General features: G+C 40.2%; 1 protein-coding gene across 6 annotated transcripts in view; it reads left to right on the top strand.

Annotated features, from left to right (window-relative positions):
• The window catches only part of LOC119654570 (microtubule-associated protein futsch), a 358,399-nt gene that overhangs the window by 148,729 nt on the left and 183,996 nt on the right, over positions 1–25,674 (top strand). For all 6 annotated transcript variants that reach the window (XM_038060023.1, XM_038060024.1, XM_038060025.1 and 3 more), the window contains exon 3: positions 14,155–14,253. In XM_038060023.1, coding sequence (XP_037915951.1) covers positions 14,155–14,253 — 99 coding nt within the window. The remainder of the gene's footprint in view (positions 1–14,154; positions 14,254–25,674) is intronic.

The raw sequence follows: 25,674 nt of genomic DNA, 5'->3' as shown, positions 1-25,674 counted from the left end.
GACATCCATAGCTTCCCCAGGTAATAGTTTAATCGCTTGGGTTCGTATCCCCCCATAAGCACAATGGCCCCTTTCCTGGTAGGTTCGCCCAGTATAATTCCCCCAACTCTGCCTCTTAATTTTTTCAATATCATAGCCACAAACTCGTTTTCGATTCCAAAGAAGGGTTTTTGTCCAGGTGGAGGCGCCTCTGCTCCCTTCCTGGCAGTCCGCTGCCTCATTGTCTTTCAACCCATTGTGCAAGCCAAGCGTGTTCACTCTCTCGTCTCGTTTAAAAGGTTTGAATTCAGCCTTAACGATTATCAGTTGGGACCTCATCCCCACTCTCTTACCATGTGACCACGCCGTCAGCTCCAAAGAAACCAAGCGAAAAATATATCTTCCAGACACTACGGCTATATTATGCATAACGAACTTCAGAAAAGTCGCTGATAACTTAATCCAGAAAAGAGCACTTTACCAGTATTAAAGCACATTGGCATGCAGAAATTGTAAGTCGATCTGGTTTCACAACCGCAACGTCTAGCCTTTTATCAATTTCATCAAATTCCCCCGATTCCTCCGGAGTCTAGCATGTATTATCGCGTGACTCTATAATTACTTCCTCGATGAAGAACTACTATTTTGCGTCATCTTCTCTCCCTCGACTGCCTGCCTGCCCCGCATCTACTGCAACCCCTCTCTATCTCTTTCGTAGTGGAGCATCACTACGAAAGAGATAGAGAGGGGTTGCAGTAGATGCGGGGCAGGCACATTGGTAGCCTTGACGCTAATCTCAAACGCGGTCTCAATGGTCTTGCCGAAATGTTTATGCTAAAAACTAGTCAATATATATCATTCCGTTTTTGCACGATTTTCAATAAGAGCCTGGAATGTTGTCATTTTCCGCCATCTCCGATCTCTTGAGCCACTTCATTGCCAAAGAACAAGAAACGTCGCTCTACTGCTACCAATCTACTAGACTTCATCAACCTTGTGGCCGAATGTCCCAATTTTTAGCTTGAAGTGCTCATTATCTACACGGATTTCTATAAAGCCTTTCACTATGTTAGTCACCTGATACTTACTGTTCAAATTCCCCCCGCTTACCATTTTCCTGTCACTCATTACATGGCTCGCTGTTCCTGTAAAGTTTCTTTTAATGGTTTCACACCACATTTTTCCCTCTAGTGAACCACAAGGTTCGTTTTGGGGTCCACCGCTATTTTTATTCTTCATAAATGATGTGCCTCCTCCTCACTTGTTCTTGCTTGATTTATGATAATGATCCTAAATTCCCTCTGCTCTGTGACTTCCCCAATAGACTGTATGTATCTACGGTGGAACTCTCTGGTTTACTGGTGGTCTGTTTATGAGTTTGCACTGAATGTCATTTAAACCTTCTCACTCTGTTTTGCTACTCTCTTGACGCCTCTCTCACAACTACCCCATGACTAGTAACATACCAGATCAAATCAGATGTTCTCATTTTGGGGATTTCAAAGGAGCGAAAACAGACCTGGTGCAGGTGCTGTTACAATAGCCATAGGACTGTAATAACTAGAAGCTTCCCATTTGATGGACAAGTCCTCTGCACGTCATTTCTCGATCAGACGAGACTGCATTTAAAAACATCCTCTTAGTGTATTCCTCGGAGACTTGAGTTCTTATAAAGGAAAACTGCCGCTTGGCTACTTTCAGGAGAAGAATTCTTTCAAGAATTTTTGATGAACAATTCCGTAGCCTACATAATGACAAAATTGATAAGCGATACCACGACCGTAAATAGGTTGCTGTCGACAGGTCACTTACAACCCCCCCCCCCCCCCCCCCACTTAATCGGAATCTATAAGAGCATGGTGGAAAAAGAATATATGCAAACCCTGCCTGAGATGGAGCAATTGCATAGGCCAGGACGCCAGACAGCTTCTAGGGATATCGAGTTGATGGACCAAAACCAGGATGTCTGAAGTTATATATTATACTTACTAACGCAGGCCTAGACTAGATACCGGTGTAACATTGTTGATGATGATGATGACTTTTTTTAAGGTAGAAATGTTCAAAAGACTAACCCTCAGGGTTCACGATTCGTGAAAGTGTGGGAATTTTACCCACTAAAACCAGTTCTCGCCAAGCTACGACTGAGGTTTCTCCATCCTGCAGCTTTCTTTGCTTATTTAGGTTTCGTTTTTATTGGGAGAAGCTCCTAAGATCCACCGCAGTGCTTTGGTTGGTTTCGCTAAGGAACTGGCTGTTCTTCAGTAGCTTATATATTTAGGCATCCTTTATGTTAGTAAGTCATTTTGCTTTACTCTTTTCAGTCGTCTCATCATATCAACGACGTCAATCAATTTTCGGACTTCGTCATTCTCATGTGATCGTAGTCGGTGACTATGTTTCATTACGAATGAACCACGAAGCGTCTACTATGCTTCTAAGCACTTTATTTTGGAACATTTGTATGACCTTCAGGTTTGATTCTTTGGCACAGCCTCAGAGCTGGATGCCGTACATCTACATGGACCTTAGGATCCACTTATAAATTAGCAGCTTGATGATCAGCTGGGAATTCCTCCTCAATAGTCAGTATATACGATTGTATCTCGCGTTTAGCTCGTCCTTCTTTCTTAGGATGTGTCTTTTGCAGCTGAGCTTTGCTTCTTACCTAAATCGTCGCCTATGCCACATATTGTGCGTTGATGACAATAAATAAACCTGAAAGGAGGAGAACCGATTTTGCTGAATAGGCAGCCAAAATATTGAATATATCGTCAGACTGTATAAAGAAATCCTAACCAAGATCAAGATGAAATTTGTCTCTAGTTGGAATAATGATATCTTAAAAGCTCATCCCCTAGCTGGCTTTGAAGCTTTCTGATAAGTCCTAACAATTGATGGATACAAAGATACCTTAAAGTAAATATAGTTCAATATGTACCACATCGAAAATACTATTCTAGTAACTGGAGGAAGGGCTCACAAACAAGAATTGCATCAGCTCTATGAGTTAACATATGCTCATGTATGGCTTATTGACTCTGGACTGATAAAAGATTATATCATTGTTCTCCTAGCCACGATATTGAGTAATTTTCAGAGCTGCATGTCTTGTCTTATATAGTATTTTTCACCTTAGTTTAACAGGTTTTTTTTCGAATGAAGCTCTACCTCTTTTTTGGATAGAATAATGTCTGCCATTACATTACTGAAGCCTAAAGCTAGGGCGTACATGAGACCTTAATTATTATTATCGTCCTTCCTATCGCTCTTTATGGTTCTGAGTGTTAGCCTACTATAAAAGACAATGAATGGCGTCTTGCGGTAATGAAGAGAAAAATGTAGCGTTAGACTAGTCGCATGACATGTTTTGATCTGAAATGAGGATATCCGCAATAAATATGGAGTTATTCCGATCATAAAAACTGCATCAGAAAATTGCCGAATTAGATCGTTGAATGGTTCGGATAAAAATAAAAGTTTATGAGATTGCCAGAAAATTTGGTAAGCCTAAATACGTCGCCTCATTCTTAGTCCCCAGATCGTAAACAGCAAAAGGGATATTAGACGACCCAATTTCTTTAATTAGGGCCTAAAACCGACAGATATACTTATGTCTTATGATGGTGGTGATGTTCATTCAGAACCAGGTAGCACCAGAAAAAAAATACTTCCTCCAACAGAACGAAACGGGCGCCTCAAAAGTCAGGAAGTCTGAAGCTACTGGTGTGCGGCTACCATCCAGCCCAGACTGCAATCCTCTTTTGTAGAAAGGGACTTGATGCAAGGTTCCACCATTTCCGAAATGATGACCCGGTCCGGCCTTGAGTAGGTCATGCAGCAGACAGCGGTTATATTACTTCATTTTAAGAGTAACATGAGAAGATCAATTATCTCTCATTTAATTCTTTGAAACGCGTCTGAGATACCGTCGGTACCTTTGAATTAGGTTCTCTATTTGATTGTATAAGCCATAAAACAGTCCGTGGGGACCGAGTAGCATTTATTCCTTATTGTCCCTAATTTACGTACGAAAAAGGAAACTCTAGTCAAATTGGGGCTACAGTTGCGGAGAATTCCTGCAAGCTAAGAGGGTTAGGATGCGATTAATTCCAGGATACGATCCATTGGATGTCAGCTGAAAGAAACGGAAGTGACCAGAAGAGAGAGTCACTAGAAAAAAGGAGACCTGAATAGTCAACTAGCTCCGCTCTGTGATGTTGTGCTTTATGGAAGTTACAAGAAGGAGGAGCAAGGGAAGTGGTTTAAGGTACGGAATGTCGCAGCCATGTGCTCGCAACTACTTGGCCCCACACCAATGTATTGAATCGCATACCGGGCGCTAACACCTTATGCGCAGAATTTTGATTTTTTTCCAATATACAATTTTTACCAATGCACTGGCAGACGAATCTCCTGTTTTTAGTCTACTTGGATAGTTCAAGGACAGGAGAAGGTAGATATCTTAGACACTGACATACCCGGCCAAATGTTTTCTCAATATCCCCTACTCCATTTGAAAAGCACTATCACCCTTAACCGGGGGCAAGACGCGTTTCATAAGCAACAGCTGGGTCTATGTATTTAGGAGAAAAATTAAAGGTAGTAAGAAATGTGAATCTCATGGTCATTTATTCAATATAAGTTTTAAAATTTCAAAGTATTATCCCTCTAAGTTGATGCACCATTATCAACGCCTCACCCAATCATTCAAGGCACCCTGGAAGTCGGCAACAGGAATCTCCTTTAGTGTGGTCATCGTAGCTACATGTCCCATGCTGAGTTCCTTCCAAAGTTGTTGGCAGCATTATTATACCAATTTTGACCAGCAACTCAAAGAGAGTGCTGTATGGTTTGGCACCTTGTCATGCTGCAACAGCTAATTTCTGCGCATTTTCTCTACGAACACGTCCAACTCTGTTGCTCAACCGTTTAAGTACTTCATAGTAAAATTCTTTATTGACTGTTTGTCGTTGTGCAAATTCACTGTGAAATACACCTTAATGATCAAAGAACACAATGGGCATAGAAGCAAACAATGAGTAGTCGGGTTTGTTCATCCTTGCTTTTCAGTCGAGGACACTTTATAATATGCTACTCCTCGTCGCTTCCTTTCTCATCACTCTTCCCAAAAACTCTAGGTTTGATTCGTAGCGTTCAGTAAATATCTAGGACTAAAATAAAAACTCCTCTTCCATCATACTCGTGAAAACTTTGGGTACCTGTAGAAATGATCTGTAAGAATGCGATGAACGATTGTTTTGGGTATCCCACATTCCTTTTCAACCTCAACTGAACAGTTAAATGCCAGTCTTTGTCAAAAAATTGAAGCACTTCTTGCATCGAGTCCTCCGTTTGGTCGGTGGCCTTTGACGAACTCCCAACCACTTTGAAACCTCTTGTGCTACATAAAACTTTCGCTCTTTTCCATCGCCCCGTTACTGTAGGCCCTTCGAAGAATTTCGAATGAACAAATCAATAGTACCCAACAGCCAAGATTAAGCCAAAACGAAATACGGAAAGCATGATAAATACGGCAATTTGTTTCTACTTCAGTCTCTATCTCTCTCTCCCCCTGCCTCTCGTCATAAACACATTTAAAAACCTGAAAGCTGATCCCAATCAGCAGGAAGAGAGGAGCTAAATAGAAATAGTCCACTAAGAGAGATTCCTACCAATATTCCGGTTACCTAATTGGCTGCATTTATCGCTATTTGGCTATAAGGAGATTTGTTGACGCCAAAATATAGTAACGTATATTGTTGCAGAGTATCTCGAGGCTGTAGAACTGAGTGAGTCCTAAGTCCAATTGTTTCCCACAATTAAGACATCGAACAGTCGTTTGTGACAACTCTGAGTCCTACAAAATATACATATATCTTGGCTCATATTTAGTAACTCTTTACCAGAATCTTCTAGTTCGCTTCTATTTATCGATGGGGTCTTATGAAGTTATGAAGTTTTAAGTTGCTTTGCCTCCGGAATCTTATCAATAGTATAGTCCTGAATGTTATTTAGTAATTATTAAGTGACGATTGGATAAACACAAGGGCAATCTCAGGTGTTGTAATATTAGAGATCAATGGAGCTCGGCTTCCTAGATAAGAACTAGTGTCTGCAGATAAAACCGTATGAGCAATGTGCAACTTTCTTATGGCCTGCCCAAGAAGAGTATCAGTTCTCTTGGTCTCTCTATCGAAGTATATCAAAACTATCCATTCGACGCGACGGTCTACGACAAGGGAATGCCCTATCATGAGTCCTCTTTAACCTGACCCTCGAGAAAGTGATATATGATGCTGGGGTAAATGCAAGAGGTACGATCCTCTTTAAGTCCACCCAACTACTGGCCTATGCTGACGATATCGACATCATGGGAAGAACCACCTGAGACGTGCAAACTGTCTCCATCCAGATCGAGCAGGCGGCGCGAGATCTAGAGCTGCACATCAATGAAGGGAAGACAAAGTATATGGTGGCAACATCAGCACCGAAAACCAACCAACCAACAACATCAAACCTCACTGGTCAAACGGGAAGAATAAGGATAGGAGAATACAATTTTGAAACCGTTGATAATCTCTCCTATCTAGGATCGAAAATCACAACAGATAACAGCTATGATGATGAAATCCGCGCACAATTGTTGTCAGCCAACAGACCCTATTTCAGCTTACAAAAACTGTTCCGCTCGAAACGTCTCACCATAGGGTCAAAGCTCTTACTGTACAAGACAATGATTTTGCCAGTCCTCATGTATTCCTCGGAAACTTGGGTTCTTAGCAAGAAGAATTGCGAACTGCTGGCCGCGTTCGAGACAAGAATCTTCCGAAGAATTTTTGGCCCCATACATGAGGATGGATGACTCTGTAGCCTACATAACGGCGAAATCTATGAGCGATACCATAACCGTCAGGTTGTGGATAAAATCCGGCTCAATAGGTTACGGTGGGCGGGTCACTTAATTCGTATGAATGAGGATGATCAAGCCCGTAAAGTCTATAAGGGCAATATCTATGGTAGAAAAAGAAGACGAGGCAAACCCTGCCTAAGGCGGAGCGATGGCGTAGGTCAGGACACCAGACAGCTTTTAGGCATATCGAATTTGTTGGCCTCGGGATGTCTGGAGTTCCTTATTAAGGCAGGTCTAGACCGGATACCGGTTGTTGCACCGGTGATGATGATGATCCATTCGACGCACCCTTTAAAGAAAGAGATTTGGATGAAATAGAGGAAGTTGGAGACCCCATTTGAATAAATTATTTTCTAATTGCAGTCAAGATCTGACAGTACTTACTACGTTCCGAATTTTTCTATTCAATCTACTTTAATACTTCAATTTACTTTGCAGACGTATAACACCAATGACAGCTTTATGAAGTATAAGTTTATAAGGGAAACATTTCTAATTTTTTACAGTATCTATGATACTCTTTCAAAATAAGTGCAGCTCCCATCATTTCAGCCTCAGCAGTTTGGACCTACATGCATAAACATAGCGCGAATCTACGGGGGTGTTAAGTACCTTTTTTCTAGAATCCTGCGTTCAACCACTCAGAACCTTTCAAACTAAACCTAAGTGGTTCAAGCAGGGATGGAATGAAACGAAATAACAAAATCAACCCCATATACATATGTATTGACTGCTCCGAGTATGAATCAAGGAAAATCTTTTTCTGGCTACTTCCTCACTTTAGATAACGTATAATATATACAGTATCTCAGGAACCAGTTATTCCCTTGAGGACTTCAGAAATATTGTTCTCGTTTAAATGAAATAAAGCCTTTAATAAAAAAATCCATTGTCTTCTGTGATTCACACTAAAAAATTGTCCCCTTTCGTGCAGGTAATTATCGTATCAAAATCTGCAAAGTGGCAAGGCGAATTGCGGACGGGAAAGCAACAGCTCAGAAAATAGTAAAACTTTCCGCTTTTTATTTTTTCAGTGAAAGATTGCTTTAGAGCGTGAATTGGATACTTGTGGACAAATTAATTAGAAGGCGGAAATAAGACACACCTTTGAAACAGTGTCGTAGCTATAGTTTTCTGTAGAATCTAATTGCTACTGGAGAGTGGGCTATCCTAACACTACATGTTAAAATGACACAGAATATTATAATAGGAATATAAACCTTTCGGGAAGAAGTTGCGTGAATTACAGCTAACGGCTAAAAATAGGATGCCATATACGCAGAGTTCTCATACCAAGTGTAAAGTTCTTTGTGCAGTTGTTAACATGAATACTAGTTGTCGGTTATCCCTTATTTCACTCACTTTCTGTAAGCATAGAGATAGTATTCGAGCGGAAACGAACGAAAATCACATACGTTTCTCGTCATTTCTCGGAAGACATAAATCTTCTCATCATAAGCTGCTCAGAAATATACAATATCTTTACATATGTGCCTCTGAAAATACCCAACCATAATTTCACAAAACTGATGTCATCAACTCTAATTTCGTAATCACTTAGAAAGGTTTCAACATAATCACTTTAGTTCTTTGCCCGCTCGTCCTCGAAATCATAGCTAGAAAAGTAGCAAATGCGAAATATTTTTGGTTCTTCCATTACACGAGATATTACGTAAACGTATAGCGAAAACACACTAGTGATATGATGAAAGTGGAAGTAGTCATCTAAAAATTAGATGAAACGGTCCCCGGGGTCCTACTTACAGGAAGCTTTGTGCACCGTATCCTTACTTTGAGCGAAAAAGGATCTCGGTGAAAACTGGTAAGCGGATTTTGCACATCCGCTGCTTTTCTGTTCCACTTCCCAGAGAAAAGGATATTGAGACGATGGAAGTTTTATTACGGTTAGGAGTGCATTTGAGGTGATGAGATTGCTTTGGCCTTGCAGGAAAGGTTTTTATCCGGACCAAAAGGAAAGATGAGGAACTTAACTTGAAAAGCTACTCAATGGAGCCTTTTCGCATCGTTCTTACCTAAAGGGAATTCTGTGTTTGGTTTGAAAAGAAAAGAAAGGATAGGAGTTTCTTAATTAACGATGAGGGATACATTATGTGAAGCAATGCCCAGAATCCGCATAATTCAAGTATTTGGGACCAAACCTTTCTTTTGAACTGAATTCATAATGAAGAATAAGGATAAGATTATGCAAAAAGCTTTCTTTATAACCAATTACACCATTTCATTGATATGAGATTTTATATAAAGATACATAGTTTGTTAAATTCGATGATATCATACCTACCTGTTTCTAAACGATGAAAGTCGCTTGAGAGCCGTGTGAATGTTTGATATTGTTTATTTTTGATTGGCCCTGGGACCCGGTAGGCTAACTCTCCATAATAGATACCACCCAGGAAGTGCACCAACAGGACTAATGGCGGGCATTTAGCCTATGTTGCCAAAAACACACTATCCTTTTTTGACCAAAACAGGCCAAACACGTATTTATTAAGTTATCAAGCCAACACACTTGGAAACACTTTAGTGTCCTATCCCGAACAGCCTGGACACATGCTGCAAACTCGACAAATGTTAGTTTTAATGTTTTAATGTTTTAGGTTATAAACGTTTGGTTGTAATTGAGTCGGTAATAATTAATTTGAGGTTGATAATATTTAATTAAGGAGTTGATATAGGTTAGCTCTTTTCGTTATTATCATGATTTGATAATGATGAACAGGATGCGTTTGGATTCTAGTATACAAAGTATTGAGATCCGAAAAACAGGATGCATTGTAGAGTCCAGGGTATACAAGTGTTGAGATCCAGAACACTTGGTTACAATTTCCATTCAAACGACTGAACCAGCCGACTGCAGGTTCCATCCAAACGGGTTACAACCCAAAACCAGAAAGCCGTGTAGAAACTTGACGCACGAGCACAATTAACGGCAACAAACAATTGGAATGCCGAGGGGTACGGATAGGTCGATCCAGAGAAAAGGGAAAAGGAGAGTAGGAAAATGCTGTACCGCTAAAATGTCAAAGAACCCATATGTGTTATAATCTCACTCTAGCCTCTTTGAAGCAATAAAAAAGTTCATCAAACATGCAGGGATCTATCCTCAAGAAGATTTGTTAAAGGTTAAAAAACTTTCTATACCATGTACACTTAACCTGAAACCGGGCATAATCCTTGCCCTGACAGACCTCTTAAGAAAAACTTTATTGTACGGTCTGAAAACGACTTACTAATTTTTCTTCAGAAGATGTAGGGTTGCGTGAATGTTAGAGAAAAATTTTCCTTTCACTCGTGATTTTTCCAGTAAGTCATCCTCCCATTCTCTATAGCAGTGTTCCTGAATTGCTTTAAGAACATCCACAGGGGAGGGTTTGACCAATCTGGAGGACCAGACTTCAGAGCCTTAGTTGTCTCAACATGGCCACATGACCCGGACACCATAGAATTTTCAGTGACTTAAAATGGGGGTCAGAAGCGCATGTATTTTACCCACTAAGTAATGCGATTACGCCGTTTGCTTGAATAATTTGCAGGTGTGGAGAGAGTCTGTATCGATACCAACAAGGCCACATTGATGGCCTGAAGAATGGCAAAAAGTTTTGCAGTCAAGACCCTACTCACTTCCAAAGAAAAACGTGAGGCATGCGTCTCCTCAGGACCAACTATAGCGCAGACAAACCTATCTCTCATGGAAACAGCGTTCGGCGCAAGGACCAGAAAACTCCTTGATTTAAGGCCCTCCACAGACCTACCATACGCAGCCGCCAAATGTGCCCTGCCGGCGCCACCCAAGTCATACTACAGGATAGGTTGTGGGAGTAACATTGGGAATAACAGTCTCGAACAAGCTTCGGAAAGACTTTCCTCTAATTTAAGAAATTCTTTGGCTGCGAGAAGAGGCCTTCTGAAACGGAGTGGTGTATCTTTGGCAAAATTAAAGGTCTGGTGGTTCCGGTCAACCCCAAGCAAGATACAAATAAATATTGAGTTGAGTTTGTTTTCAACGTACTTTGGAGGGTTCATAGTAGGAATGGTGGCATTTCTATGATGGGCCTTACCAAGGACTTGTAGAGATTATTTGCCTTTTGGGGTGGAAGACACCAATTAAAATTGGTTGAAAAATTAACGGGGTCATCCCGTGTGTCGGATCCGCGGAATCGAATTTTTTTCGCATCAATTGTATCTAGATATAGTGTAGGATATATGGGTAAAGTGATTTTTTTATATTCGGAATCGTTCGGAAATTACAGTGTTAAACAGGTAAAATGTCGCTTGAGAAATTTACGGCGATCGCCGTAATAAAGCGCGTATTTATCGGTCCGAATGACATTCGTATGACTTCACTGAAATGATGATAAATAAGAATTGAAGTCAAGGCTTTATATGTATCTCTTCAAGAAACCTAAGGTTTATGGACTAGGTATAGCACATTAATGGTCAGTTAAGATTTTATGGTTAAAAATCACATTCTATTTTTTAAATGCGTTTTTCTCAAAACTGCGAGTTGAAAACCTGCTGCCACCATAGTCCAAAATTTATCCAACGACATTCTTTGAAATTTTCAGGACTTATTCAGAACATATTTCTACGATCCGCAAACTAGGATAATTGCGATTCCTTCAGTAGTTTTTTTTTTTCATTCATTAAAAAAGCCTTGAAAAAACACAAAAATATAACTTTCAATATTTTTTAATAATCCTAGTTTGGGGACTGTGGCTAAGTTCGCACGTTAAAATGCCGTTTATAAATTTCCTTTTAGATGATCATAGTGTCCCCTAGCGTGGTAGCAGAAAAACACCCTTTTTTGGAGATGGGTGTATAAGTTGCTCTGTATTTCAATAATGTACGACGCTATCGGGCTGGAAAAATTCCTGTGCATGCTAAATATATGGTAAAATTCATATTTGTACCTTTATCCAGTTCTTCACAAGAAATTTCTAAAAAAAGGCGAAAAAAACGTCCTTCACACGGGATGACTCTCTTAATCAACCTACCCGCCTCGAGGGTTTTAGAATTAATAGAGCGCAAGAGGCCACTGACAGAGCGCGTCCTAGTTATCTTCTTACCCAAAAAGGTGATGAATTTAACATGGATGATTCCATGACCATTAATTTTAATGAGTGGGGGTATTACCCTGCTTCTTTTGAAGGAGATAGATTTGATTTGGTTAGATTAAGCGATAGGATTCACCGACGAACGCAATCGCAAACATTTGGAGGTCGAAATCCAATCATCTCTAATGGCCAATATGAGAAAATTGTCTGGATATTGGAGGATTTCAATGCTCTCAGAGCATCTATTGTGAAGGGATGCTATATAAATATTAAACAGCATTGGACTTAAAACGCATCCTTGGGAGATGTCATTGCTTACTTGACCACAATCTATCCCTAACTGAAGGCGTCGATTGGACATTATCCTTGACACCCACAAAACAATTTCAGCAAGAAAACCCAAGTTTGACATTATGTCACTCACGGTTGCCAGATGAACCTTCGTTCTTCATGCCCAGCGCCACAGCCAATAACTGCTGACCCTCGGTTTTAACGATCGAAATATGCAATAAGACGTTGTTGATACAGGGGAATGCGAAGTTTGCGGGAAGGACTTTGTATTCATCAATGAATTTATTGATTCGAAACTTGATCATTGAATTAAGCAGTTTTGCAAATACATTAACGGGAGCAATTGGACGGTAACTAATCAAAAGTTCAGGGTCCTTACGTGTTTTGGGAATGGGTATCACCATTAGAGTCTATTATTAGAATAGATCAGACCTCAACCGGACTTACAACAGATAAGGTTCAGACCCTACAGTGAAGCAGTGAAAGTTTCCGGCACCAACCCGCGTCTATACTGGTAAGTAATATTGTCAGATCTAGGGGCGGAAACACACTTGTGCAAGGCTCTTCTTCAAAGAAGGGCTGAGAAACTGTGGGATATCTAAGGGCATCCGGAAGAGAGGGGGATGGAAGGCAATACTGCCAGCCAGGGTAACTAAGGTAGTTGCGCAAACCCTTCATGGATTTTCAAAAAGAGTTGATATTCTTCGTCACAATGAAGTTAGTCCAAATCTGACGCCATCGCTTTCTCTTCGCATTTCATAGGATTTTGGCCTCCTCAGAGAGGGGAAAATTTGTGGTGTTTGATCTAGTCCTAAATCGCCTGTACGCGATTTGTTCCCTTTTAAAGAAAATCTTGAGCTCCAGGGCCCACCAAGACTTTGGCTGGCCTTTATTATTCTGGTTGAATCAGCAATTTCCCTTTGGATTGTGTTAGTTAGAGAGTGGGAATATCTACTTGTAGTCCTATGTTGTTGATCTGAACCTCTAGCCTATTAGAATCAGAGAAACATTAAGCAGCTAGAAGTGAGAGTGTGGTGACTGTTAGATATTTTGTCCATAATCGTATTTTTGATATTTATCCATAATTATCCAGCAAAGTTTGACAGGGAGCTAATTTTTCAATAATGTTTTCGACTCCTCGTAAGTTCTTGAGCTCATGTTGTGATCTTGCTGTTTGTGTGCGAGTTAGACAAGATCGCATTACTACTATGTCTTGACAACTAAAGACCTCCTCCTACATATTACGCTATTGAGAGCATTGCATATTGCATTTGCATGGTAGCCCATTCTAGTAGACCTTCCATCTTATCGCTTAGATTTGGTAACCACCAAAATGATTCAACCATCCAGATCAAAAACTTGCCGAGCGCGGAAATCATATTTGTTCTCGAAGGACTCTACACCCAGTAGCAACGAAATGTAAAGGAAGGGCTCAGCACTCTTTCTCTCTGACAAGTCTCCGAATTTTTTTTTTCTTTCAGTAGTAGTAAGATAGCAGTTCCTAATGCAGGGAGGTTTAACTGAAGAGCGAAGGGCTTCACAGACAAAGTGCAAGATCGCAGAATACAATTCAACATGCTCATTCACATGGTCATTACCAACCAGATGATTGATTACAGCATTATGGGTGTTTTCTGGTGCATAAATTGTCACCATTCTATAGTTCAAACTGAAAAAAAAATACATATTGGTCAAAACTGAGTAACACCGCCCAACACATTATCCAAAATTTAGCAACAGCTGTGCAGCATGGAACCTCTCCATAACAGGAGATGGTTAACCATAAATAAAGTGTATTAGGACGTAAGAATCAGAAAATATTGTATAATCATTACTTATATATATGATGTTTATGTTTCATTTATTTCAACTTCTTTTCTTTTATTCTGTTTTCAGGCTTTCTGTCCTGGGATGTGTCAGACTGTCATGTTGATTTAGAGGAGGAATTGAATACTATCACCCAACATGCCCCAGAGGGTGAAGAAGCACGTCATGGTGAGTAAACAGACAGTATTACATATATTTCAGTCATACAAGCATGTAGATCATAGTAATAAGGAAATAATGTTCATTTGAGTGTCATTTATATATTCATAACATCATAAATTTGTAATTAACCATTCTTTGACATTGAATTTTAATTGTGCTTTAGATTGAATTGTAAAATTTAAACTATGGTAGTTTTTTGAAACAACAGCTTTTTTTATGCAAGATGAAATTTGAAAAGACAAATTCAATTGTCCCGGAATTCATAAAAATCTAAACTATTTTAAAAATATTTTCGCTGGAAAATGTGATTATTATTGAAATCATCCTGAAAGTTCCAAAGTAAATGTAAATGGAACAAATACAAATTTTCGACTGCTCAACGAAACAACGAGGCGGAATATTAATTAGTAGTTATTATCGTACGTCATACCGATACTTCTATGAAATATTTCAAAGATACAATGATGAATTGATTGACAAACATCCCTCCAATATGATGTGGATTTTCTCCAGTGAACACTCGACGGCACAAATCTGAGATAAGAAAAATTTTTTTGGATGCGAACAATAAATGGGATACTCACTGTTACCAATCAATCAACTACTTCTCTAATTTGCGATAAAAATGAAAAATACGCATAATATGCCAGACTTTCTTGATGCATACTATCCGCTAAAGTACTTCTCGGTCGCACCTAAGACACTCCCCGGAAATATAATAATTTAGGGTTACATGAAGCAGTTCGTTTGGGACGTCCTTTAGAAATCCTACTATTCCGTTTGTTCTACAATCTACTCCTGTCCTTAAAATTTTCTTGAGTTAAATATTCAATTCACAACACCATCGATTTCGAGGCCGATTTGATTCGATTAGTTGTAAGTTTTCATCTATTGAGATGACGCATAGCTGGATTCGCTTAAAACTACACAGCAGTTTTTAGCCCTATAAAAATTCTCAAAATAAAAGCATTTCTGCAAACTCAGTCGACGAATAGGGGAAAAGAGCTGACCAAATGAAACCAAGGAAAGCTGAAGAACAAACGAATTTGACACAAAGCAAGTTCCCAAGATATCGACAAATGTATTGTAGAGTAATGTTACAACTTCGGATCAAGATAGAAACCGGATCAAAATTAACTGATCCAAAATTTTAAAATAAAAACGCCGTGACCCCATCGCATGAATAGTCTGACCCATTTTCAAAATTTCCTGTTTAATACATCTACAGAAGGGTAGATTGCCACTAAGCAACATTCAGCATATTGCACGCCATCTAAGCTTAAACCCACAATCTTCCTCGGACTCAGATTAAATTTTCTATCATAATCAGAACCGTACAGGCTCAGCAGTCATAATATCAAATTCGAAATCTATCTAGCACCTTCGACTTAAAGGACACAGTGCTGGGATATAAGTGAAACCGTAACCGAATTGTCACTGGGAACCAACCGCAAGTAACTGGGCTGAAAGCATACTTCCCAAAATTCCGTTGGAGGATAGAGTATAGAGATGGTGAACCCTCACCATCGGCACTAAGTCAAGGAGGAACCAGCCCTCCTTACAAGAAAATCTGATCACGAACGATTTTGAATAGAACAAGCGCAAGCGCGTATAGGTCTGGCCTAAAAGGAATGATGCGGCCAGATTCTTCATAGCCTACAATTGCCAATAGTCAAAGTTGCAAAGAGGAAGGAAGAAGCAGTCAACTACTAAAACTTATAGCAATATACAATATATATTAACTTTATAACAGATATCGGTGTGGAGGGTATTTCGGAGCCTAAGCAGCTATACATATAGTGGCAGCCTCCTGATTTTTTTCAGATTTTTCGGTTGGGTAGTTTCTGGGAATGGGTGCGTGAAAGAAACGATCACTTTCGACCCCCCGCACTCTCCATCTTCCCAATAAATGTCAAAACTAAGATTGGCTTCAAATTGGGACCTTCCATTTGATATCCCAGATGACTATATTTGATGAACCTTTGATTTCATTATAACTCTACGACTCGTATGCGAGCTCGACTGATATTTCTTGAAAAATGCTTATTTGAAAGGGCAACTCCTACTTTTGACTAAAACTAGATATTGGTTCCCAATGATTTTATTCTAGACCATGACTGAGTTTCTGGAGACAGGACTCTTGGCAGTGTTTAGTAATGTCTTTTGGTCTTTGAGGTTCAATTTGAAGAATTAAGCTTAATGTCTTAAATTTTCTCCTACATTTAACGTGAACGCTTGGTCGTATCTCAGAGCAGTTTTAAACCGGATACACCACCTTATATAAATGCTTCCTACAAACCCTCATTCGACTGCTATACCAACTCAATCTCGCTGCTGCATTCTCGCAATGTACTTAAGATCACTTCAGAGCACTCTTCATCTACTGTTTTTCGTTACGTTGTTCTAGGATCTTGCACTCATCGGTCGTTTGCGATAGTGGATTCCATTGCACGGAATGGCCATGAATAGAATTATCACTCTATACCTATTCAGTGCACATGTGTATAAATCCACTAAAAAGGCGTAAACCAGAGGTTCAAATAAGTTATCAATAATTTTCTTCCTAATAATGAGTGCTCTTTTTGAATCATTAAAAACACTAATTGTGAAATTGTATTGAGGCATTGAATTATGACAAAATTAGAAGGCTTCAAAGATACTCAAGCGAATTTTCGTCGCGTTTCGCCTTCCAGCTTGACTACAAATTCCTGTATTGGGCCGCTTGAATCTTTGAAAGCCTGTTTAACAGTGGATCGTCTCACGCGAAAAACCTTTGATACCGCCATTCTGAAGCCAAACGCTTAGCGAGCTAATCTGTTGTCCATTTCAGTCGACCGATAGCTTTAAGGCCTTCTATATCCTGATTACGCCCAGACTAGTGCTTCGTTTTTACGTCCAAACGAATGTGGAATAAATTTAAGAAAGTTTCTAAATTCGTGGAGAATGTAGTTAGGCAATCGAACTCTGTGCTAACCAAAGTTTAGGGAAGCAATTTTTTTAATTTGCAGAAGAGGGTGTTTGTTTGCTTGTGTTTAACACGCTCTGCAATCATATTCGATGCGCAGTTATTCAACCAAATCTATATAGAATCGAACCTACCTCCACAATGTGAAGGCGACACTCGGCAAAAAAGATGAAGTAAGGTAGCTTTGTACTGATGAAGGGGGGTAAGTTACTCCCGAAATATATATTCACATTGAAAACTAAAAATTGTAGTTTGGAGGAAGCTACCCCTCGTCTCTTAATTTTAAGCTAGACTACAAACAGCAGACAAAAATCTAATTTCTTAAATATGTTGCAGCATCGTTTGTAGAATTAAGGGCATCCCATAATGTTATTTGACCTTTTGCTACTTTAAGCACCATATCATTATGTTTCAATCAAAAGCAAGAGCTAGTTCACCATATGCTATAAGTTATTCAGTCGAATCATTGATCGGCGAAAGGCGTGTGGGTCCAGAAAGTAAAATTTACAATTAGCGAGAGTAGCAATTGTTGTGCTTTGTGGTGTGTAGCTTTACCCAAGAATGTAACATTGAATATCACAGGACCTTCAGTCCAGTCGACAATTTCATAGGCGTTATGTATTTATTTATGCCAACAACACCATAGAAGGTAACACTGATTTTCTAATTCCATAATTTTTTTTTAAAGAGAGGGGTTGCTCCAGCATTCAGGCCCTTAGTAGGCCCACTGTACAAAACCCTTTAGACAATCACAAACATCCTTGATTATTACCGGGATTTTAAACCGGGACACGATGTTGGGATCGTGAAGCTGACGCCCCTACCAACTCGGCTATCGCACTGTCATCTTCGTGGTTACTCAAGAAATACATTTTCTTATAAGATTATACGCATTAGTCGACTCATGGTAGATATCTCCAAATTTTCTCGAAACGTGGAAGAGCTTGCCTTATTCTGTGAAACATTTACTCAGGTACATGGTACATGGCTCCATCCGACATATAAGACAATTCATGCTTTAGGAACGTCAAGCAGGAATTACTGAAATAAGTACACAAATTAACTTACCTGCCACAATGGTTGCACGGAGACGATTCTCTATAGACGAGGGGTAGAAAGCATTTCTTCATCTACAAATTCAATTGGTTGCTGCAAAACACTGAGAATCCCTGGTATATACGCCCAGTGTGATAGTGAGCATTTCATGGTTCTACAGATTTTCGAGAAATCATCTCTCCTCCCAGTTTTGGTTTAAGAAAATCCTATTCTATATAACATATGGCAGCTATGGAGTCAATCTAACTAGTTACTGTTATCCAGAAAGATTTTAGACTTATCAGTGAATATAGTCGAATGTCAGTTCACGATGTGCCGGTCGGAAGGTACTCAAAGAAATGAAATTACGGTTACTAATTACATGATGTCAACTTTAGGCTCTATCAAAGTGAAATCTTCAAGCACATTTCATTGATGATCTTTTCCTACAGATAACCATTTCCAGAAACATTCCTCTTGTAGGTTTTACAAACTTCAAGGCCACCCTATTGGTATCCAGTTGTCCATCATAGATTTTTGTCCGCTCTGTCTAATACAATATTTAGCCTCTAAAAGAAATCATTTGTCTCAACAAGATCTGGATTGCAGATGTTAAGTTAAACGGGGGTTACGGTATTGTTGAAAAAGGATGTCGCCAGCTTACTACTTATGACATTTCATTTGCCCACAGCTAAGGGAGAGATTAGATTTCCCAGAATTTGTCAGAACTGAGGGTTTTGCATATCTTGGTCAAAAAGGCCACTCCAGCTTACCAGACACCAGATGAAACTATGTCAATAACCACAACTATTTTGAAGACATACTGTCTAGATGATAGATTTCCATTAGGATCGGCCGTTTCCTATCAATTTTTCATTTCAAACATCACGGACTATTTCTGCGATGCTGTCCGTTTCCGAGGATTAATTCATTAATAAAATCTCTCCTAAATTCTTTTACAATTGAGTAAGACTCAACATATCCGAATAAAAAGGCCGTAAAAGGGGTCTTGTAAAGTGTATCCTATTTCAGGCATTTGTATAGCGAGCGATATGATCGATGGATCCCAAATTTCAGGGCGACCGAATTCTATCAGTTGTCGATTCTTGCTTTCCAGCGTTGATTTGTTTTATCAACTACACAACGGAGTTACTTTCTCCGCGGATCTAATTGTTATCCTGGCTCACATACAACACCGGGATAGTTATCAAAAGTTCCTATTGCAGCTGTTTCTCTCGGTATCTTTTTCTAAACAAAATCCACTGATGTATCGTAAACTGTACAGAAAAACAATTAGTTAGTGTGCAATTCGTTGCCTTAAATTAGTTTCATCGCATTAAATTTTTTTTGACAATTAGTTGATCATCGTTCTTTTTATAATTATGAGATAAAGATAAAAAAAACATAAAGTGATACTTCAATTTGATAGAAAACCGCATTCTATTAAATAGAAGTCTATTTAACTATATATTTCCCATTCCTTTGTTAATGGCGCGATAGATCAAATTAGTCCCTAGGCTCCAGAAGAACTAGCTCCAAATATCTATAAAATTCCAATGACTTAAATAAATAATCCCTCTATTGTATATAAATGTATGCTTTTATCTATCATTCTAGGAGAAGTACGGATACTTTTTCCTTAATTAGTAAAATTCACTAATAATTTAATACTCTTCCATACAAAGCTACCTCCATCCAAATTACCTCAAAAATCCTCTTAAAATCCGATGCATTCATGCTTTTACCGATAATTCACTACAGCACTATTGACTAAAGGAAAGAATAATTATTTGTACGCTCTCTACATTTTCCAACCCGCTCAAAAGCCATTACCCTGCCTCTACCAGCACAACCCTCATCCTTTCATCATCTGAAACCAAAAACCCGGATCCCCCAAGAGGATTTCGTGCGCTCTTGGAAAATCAGAGAACGTGACATGGATTAAAATCCGAAGCTTAGTTGATACAACATTCACTGCAATATTCAACAGAAATATCATAGTAACCAGAATATCCTGATGTCTGACAGACATATATTTTTCACTACGCTTCTCACACCACAGCTAGTATGGTGAAGCTCAGAGGAGAGGGGGTGTTAAGCTTGCTGGCATCCAGTATCAAAATGATGTTATTTTCATACCCTCCTTCCTGTGCTGATGATTTTTAGTTCAGCTCATTTCATCCACGACTCGTAGAAAAGTTAAAGCTAATATGAAAGGACAACTATGTATAATGGTAGATAGCGCAGCTCTGATGGAACCGATGAGGACTCAACCTACGGCCTGGCGGGCTGGATTAGGAACGAAAAACAACTGACCTGGAAAATATGGTATCTGTACATCTCCTGCACAATTCACACATGCCAGTATATATCCCCTCTTGAAATGACGTGAAAACCCAGCCTGTCAACAGTGCGTCTATCCTGCACTAGGCTGAAATCCATTCTGAAGGACTAAAGCATACTAGCTTTGTGTAGGCATACATACACAGGATCCTATAGAATAGTAAATTGTATGCAAATAATAATATTGAAAGTGGAATGAATGAACGCCACCACATCTGGGTTGATGTGACCATGGAGGAATAACACAGAATAATTTAAATATATTCATGGCCTTTCTATTTTCGAGCTGAATAGGATATAGAAGAGCAATGGAACTGCCTTGGCTACTATGGAAATAGATGTTGAATAAATAATACCACCGGAGGCTAGGGTAGCGGTTCGATCCGCAATTTTCTTGTGGACGGATAAAAGTTAGACTTGTTCCAGGAAATGTTAAGTATTTCGCTATTGGCCTAGAAAAATAATAACAGCATTTCCTTTTGCTGCCTTTGAATTCACAACGAAGTGAATGGTCAACAAAAACGTTGAGGTTTACTTTGTGGAAGGACAAGTTCAAGTTAACTTTGTTCGTTTTGAATCGAGTGCGAAGGAGAGGGAGATTTATTCCTTCTTACGTGAGCTGAACACTCGCTCTTTATCCGGACTCTTAGATAGACTCTTATTATTAATTATTGATTGGGATTTTACTTTTCCGTGCAAGTCAACCAGACCAGAATCCATTCAAATAAGAAATCTATTTATGTATAAACAAATTGCCTCAAATTACATAGTATATAAGGTTTGACTTCAATGGTGCACCGAGATTTTGGTGTAGAGCTAGGACGATTCCTTGCTTATTCGTTACCTATCTATAGCTCGAAAAAGACAAAACTTGAAAAAGGCACTAGATAGAATTGCCCGTACTGACCGTGCACTTTATGTGTCTACTATTTTAGAAAAAACAACACATAATTAGAAACTAGTGATATCGAGCTCTACTACTCCATTTCCATAGTTAAGTGCATAAACCACTCACAAAACTGTCGAAAACAACCTGATTACAGAAAGCAGACAAAGCCTGGTTAGTATTATTATAGTTATTCTGTTAACGGCAGGGGGGAAGTTGCGCTTATGTCCTTAAAGAACTGTTGAGCCTCTTTTATTCGCTATTGTGTATCTATTAACTATAGTATGTCAAGCAGTAGATTTAGAGTAGATTCCCTACTTCTAAATCTTTCGACTTTGCATTTGGTATTAAATATTCTCGCAGGTGCCTCAACCTACATTGCAGAAGTGCCGGACGCTGTCCCAGAACGTGTATAAAAGTTTCGACTCCACACAGAGCCTACAGGCAGTGTCCGTAGATATTTCTAGCTTACCTAGGTGATAGTTTAGTCATCAGTGACCAGTGAGAATTCCCACTATAATTCGGCGGTTCTTCTTGATGAGGTTTAAACAGTCCTTTGTTCGCTTGGGTTTGTATCTCTCAATTAACACCGTGGACGGCTCCATTCCTTGTAGGCTCGCCAGTTTGGTTCCTTCCGCCGTTCCTTTTCATTTTTCAATGCCATTACCATGAATCTGTTTCCGATTCCATAGAAGAGTTCTGGTCGTTGCAAAGGCATCCCTGCTCCCTTCTTAGCCAGTTCATCCGCTGCCTCATTGCCTCCCAATGCCTTGATCGCCAATTGGCTGTCAGACAGAATAGCAATGTTATGCTCCCTGAAGTTCCTTTGGAGATTAAGAGAGGCATGAAGTATATTTCCGGCTGATATATGTTAGTGTGCTTACCCATTGGTTGCAAGTACTTTCTCCTTGGACCAATGCTCCCAAAACCCGCTTCCTCTGCTCTGAGAGATCAGTCAGTGTACCAAGCATCCTGTTGCTGGTTTAAGTCGATTTCCCAGTTGGTCTTGTTATTCCAACTTGTTTCAAACCTCTTATCGAAGTGAAACCTCGTTGTCATGTTATCCCTTGGTATCAATAATTCGGGGTACCATCTAGAAAGAATATCAATCTCCTTTCGATTTAAACAGCTCCCCACCTCACTGATAATCCCGGTCATCCTGAAGATTGCCCTCCTTGCGTGCATTTATAATCCCGGAAGGATCTCCAGCGATACTGTTGGTCATGTCTTCATTGCCCCATTCATATACACGCAAGCCAGCCTATGGAGTTCTATATGCCCAGATTATCGCTCATAGGTAATCATTGGCCTTGTTATTGCATCAACAGTATTATTTTCGGGGTGCAACTCCCTTTTTTCCTACTGTGGACCTGCAAGCCATCAGAATCCTCGTAGCTTTCCGACAAGTGTTCCCAACATACGCCTTGCGCAGCAATTTATCGTCAAGCGTAATTTCTAAATATGTGACCTCTGTTTCTGGTGTCACCTCCATGTCATATATGCCTTATAGCTCTCAGGCAATAAAGCTTACGGTTCCTCGTGTTTTGCGTTTTGGCTGGGTAGATATGCCTTCCTGCAACAGGCGCAAGTAACCCTTAATCCAGTTTAGAATTAGATATAGGATATCCTCATATTTACTTCTTCAGATTAAAACAATGTCGTCACCATAACCCTGAACCAGTATTCCAGTATTCCAGTATTCATTAACTCATCCAGGAGTTCATCTACTACCATACTACATATAAGCGGTGATGGACTACCTTGTTTAGTATTCATGACAACAAGATTGGCGGATCAAGGCATCTTGTATCTCGGTGTACTTCTTCGATATCCAGAAACGCACACAGTGCTATATCTTTTTGTTTTATGGCATCCCGTAATACATCTGTCAATTGATACAGAGCAGTCTCTGTTGACCGTCCTTAGAATGTTAGTTCTAACATAGTTGCCTCTGACCTTCTCCACCGTTTTGTGTACGAACGATGTTAGGTAAATTGGTCTGTAAGCTTTAGGATGAAAAAAGTCTTTATTACCCGCTTCCGGAATAAATACCACATTTGCCCGCCTCCATACTCTTGGTATATAACCCAGGGCTATACTGCCCCTTACTACCCTAAGAAGAAACTCTAAGAAGATTTGCTAGTTTTCACTTCTCCTTTGTTCCCCTTTTGTTTGTGGTTTTTGTGTCAGGCAGAATTTTGTCGCCTTCCGACATGGGGTAGGTCCCCGGGTAATGAGTTCTGAGAAGCAGGTGTACTCTGTCCTTCTCAAGTTTGATAAATGCCTCATCTTCCTTCTTCAGACAGAGAAAAGATGTTGCCCCGTCTTTGCCTATAGCTTTATAGAGCCTGGTAGCTTCTGTGGTTGTTCGATCCCTTCATATGATTTCCTGAAACTTTTCGGGTTTGTTTCCCTGATCGCGTTGCTGTACGCAGTCAGTACATTTTTGTACCTCGGGTAGTCTTCAGTTTGTTTTGCCCGTTTGAAGAGTTTTCGTGCCCCTGCTCTCATTCTGGCTAGATTCCTATTCCACCATTTTTTAATGTATTAACTGTCTTAGCCGGACAACTGGCTACATATGCATCAATGACGACTTTGTTCAGGTTTTCCACCACTGGCTCTAATTCCAGTTGGCTCCTGATATCACTGCTCCTTCGAAGGTGGGCCATCTTGTTGCTTAGGTACGTTGCAAAAGAATCCTAATCCGTTCTCCTGGTGTTCCGTATTATTCTTTTTATTTTGGGAATCTGATTATTCTGTGATGCGACACTGAGGGATCATCTGTCACCATCCAATTCCTGACCAACCCGTTCATCAAAGTATTGCCTGCAGTTATGTCTAGTACCTCCTATCTAGTGCTGGTCACGAAAGTTGGAGTGTTCCCTAGTATGTTACCACATCAAAAATCCTGTTAGATTGCAATTGACCGCAATAGGACTCTACGTTTTCGGACTCATTAACGCAGGCAAAGTGAGCGTGTCCTGATAACTGAGTGGTTAGAGCGCAAGACTGTCGTACGGATGGTAGCGGTTTAAATCTCGCTAGTGGCAGTGGGATTTGTATCATGATTTGACGTCGGATTCCAGTCGACTCAGCTGTGAATGAGTACCTGAGCCAAATCAGGGTAATAATCTCGGGCGAGCTCAATGCTAACCACATTGCCACCTAGTGTACCGTTACGGTCTTGAATGAAGTGCTCTAACACACTTCAAGGCCTTGATCCAATATGGATTGTTGCGCCAACGATTATTATTATTATTATTGTTAATCAGAACCCCGCCATGACTAGCACAGCGGTACTGGTTTATACTGAGTGCAGACTCAGCATTCATACCAGTGGAAACGAGGCCTATTCCTTGAGTGTTTTACGTAGGTACCTGTCGTGGAGACTTAATCCTACGGCTCAATCAGAGCCGAGCTGTTCACCCGAAGTATGAGAGTCTAGGAGCTATCCCGGTTCCCATAGTACCAGTATACCCTTGGTAAGGTTTCGTGGCCAATTACCACTTCAGATGAGTCCCCGTGCATACTCGGGTCTGATCGCCCTGATTAGGCCTATGGAGCATTCGCCTACTGCATCACGGCCAGCAAACCAAAGTGAGTACAGCGTCTCCCGGTGCCACAACTATGGAGGTTCTCCTCGGCCACTTGGTTTTGGTTTGGCTTCACCGCCACCTCTGAGCACCACCCCAGTTGTACAGCGCAACCCCACGCTTGAACTCCGAGGAGGTCTGCCCGCGATGTAGGCATAACCACAACCAACTCCCACTGTTGCGGGGGCCAACCACAAATAACCGGACCGAGAACACATCCTCCAAGAATTCTCCTGGAGCAGATAACCAGATAACCTCCGGTGAGGCTTCGTGGCAGAGCCACTTCAGAGGAGTCCCTTGCAGACTCGGGTCTGATCGCCCTCCCCGAGTACGGGGGGGGGGGGGGGGGTGTTGGAACCCACATTGCATTTTCAATCTAGAGTATAGAGCCCACTAAGAAACCAGATCATCCTCTTCTCCAATGTGGTACTCACATTTGGCATTTCCAGTTTTGCAAGTCTAGCTCCGTGGAAGCCTTGAGCAGAATTGGACCTTCGTCTCTTCTTAGATGGCTTGATTTCCTCCTGATCGAGGATTGCGAGCTGAAATGTCTATAAACCATTACCAACAGTATGATTATCGAGGTACGCCGTGAACATGTTTTC

Source organism: Hermetia illucens, chromosome 4, assembly GCF_905115235.1.
Source record: "Hermetia illucens chromosome 4, iHerIll2.2.curated.20191125, whole genome shotgun sequence".
Lineage (NCBI taxonomy): Eukaryota > Metazoa > Arthropoda > Insecta > Diptera > Stratiomyidae > Hermetia > Hermetia illucens.
The sequence above is the reverse complement of the archived record's forward strand: the minus strand, read 5'-3'. Positions and strand labels throughout refer to the sequence as shown.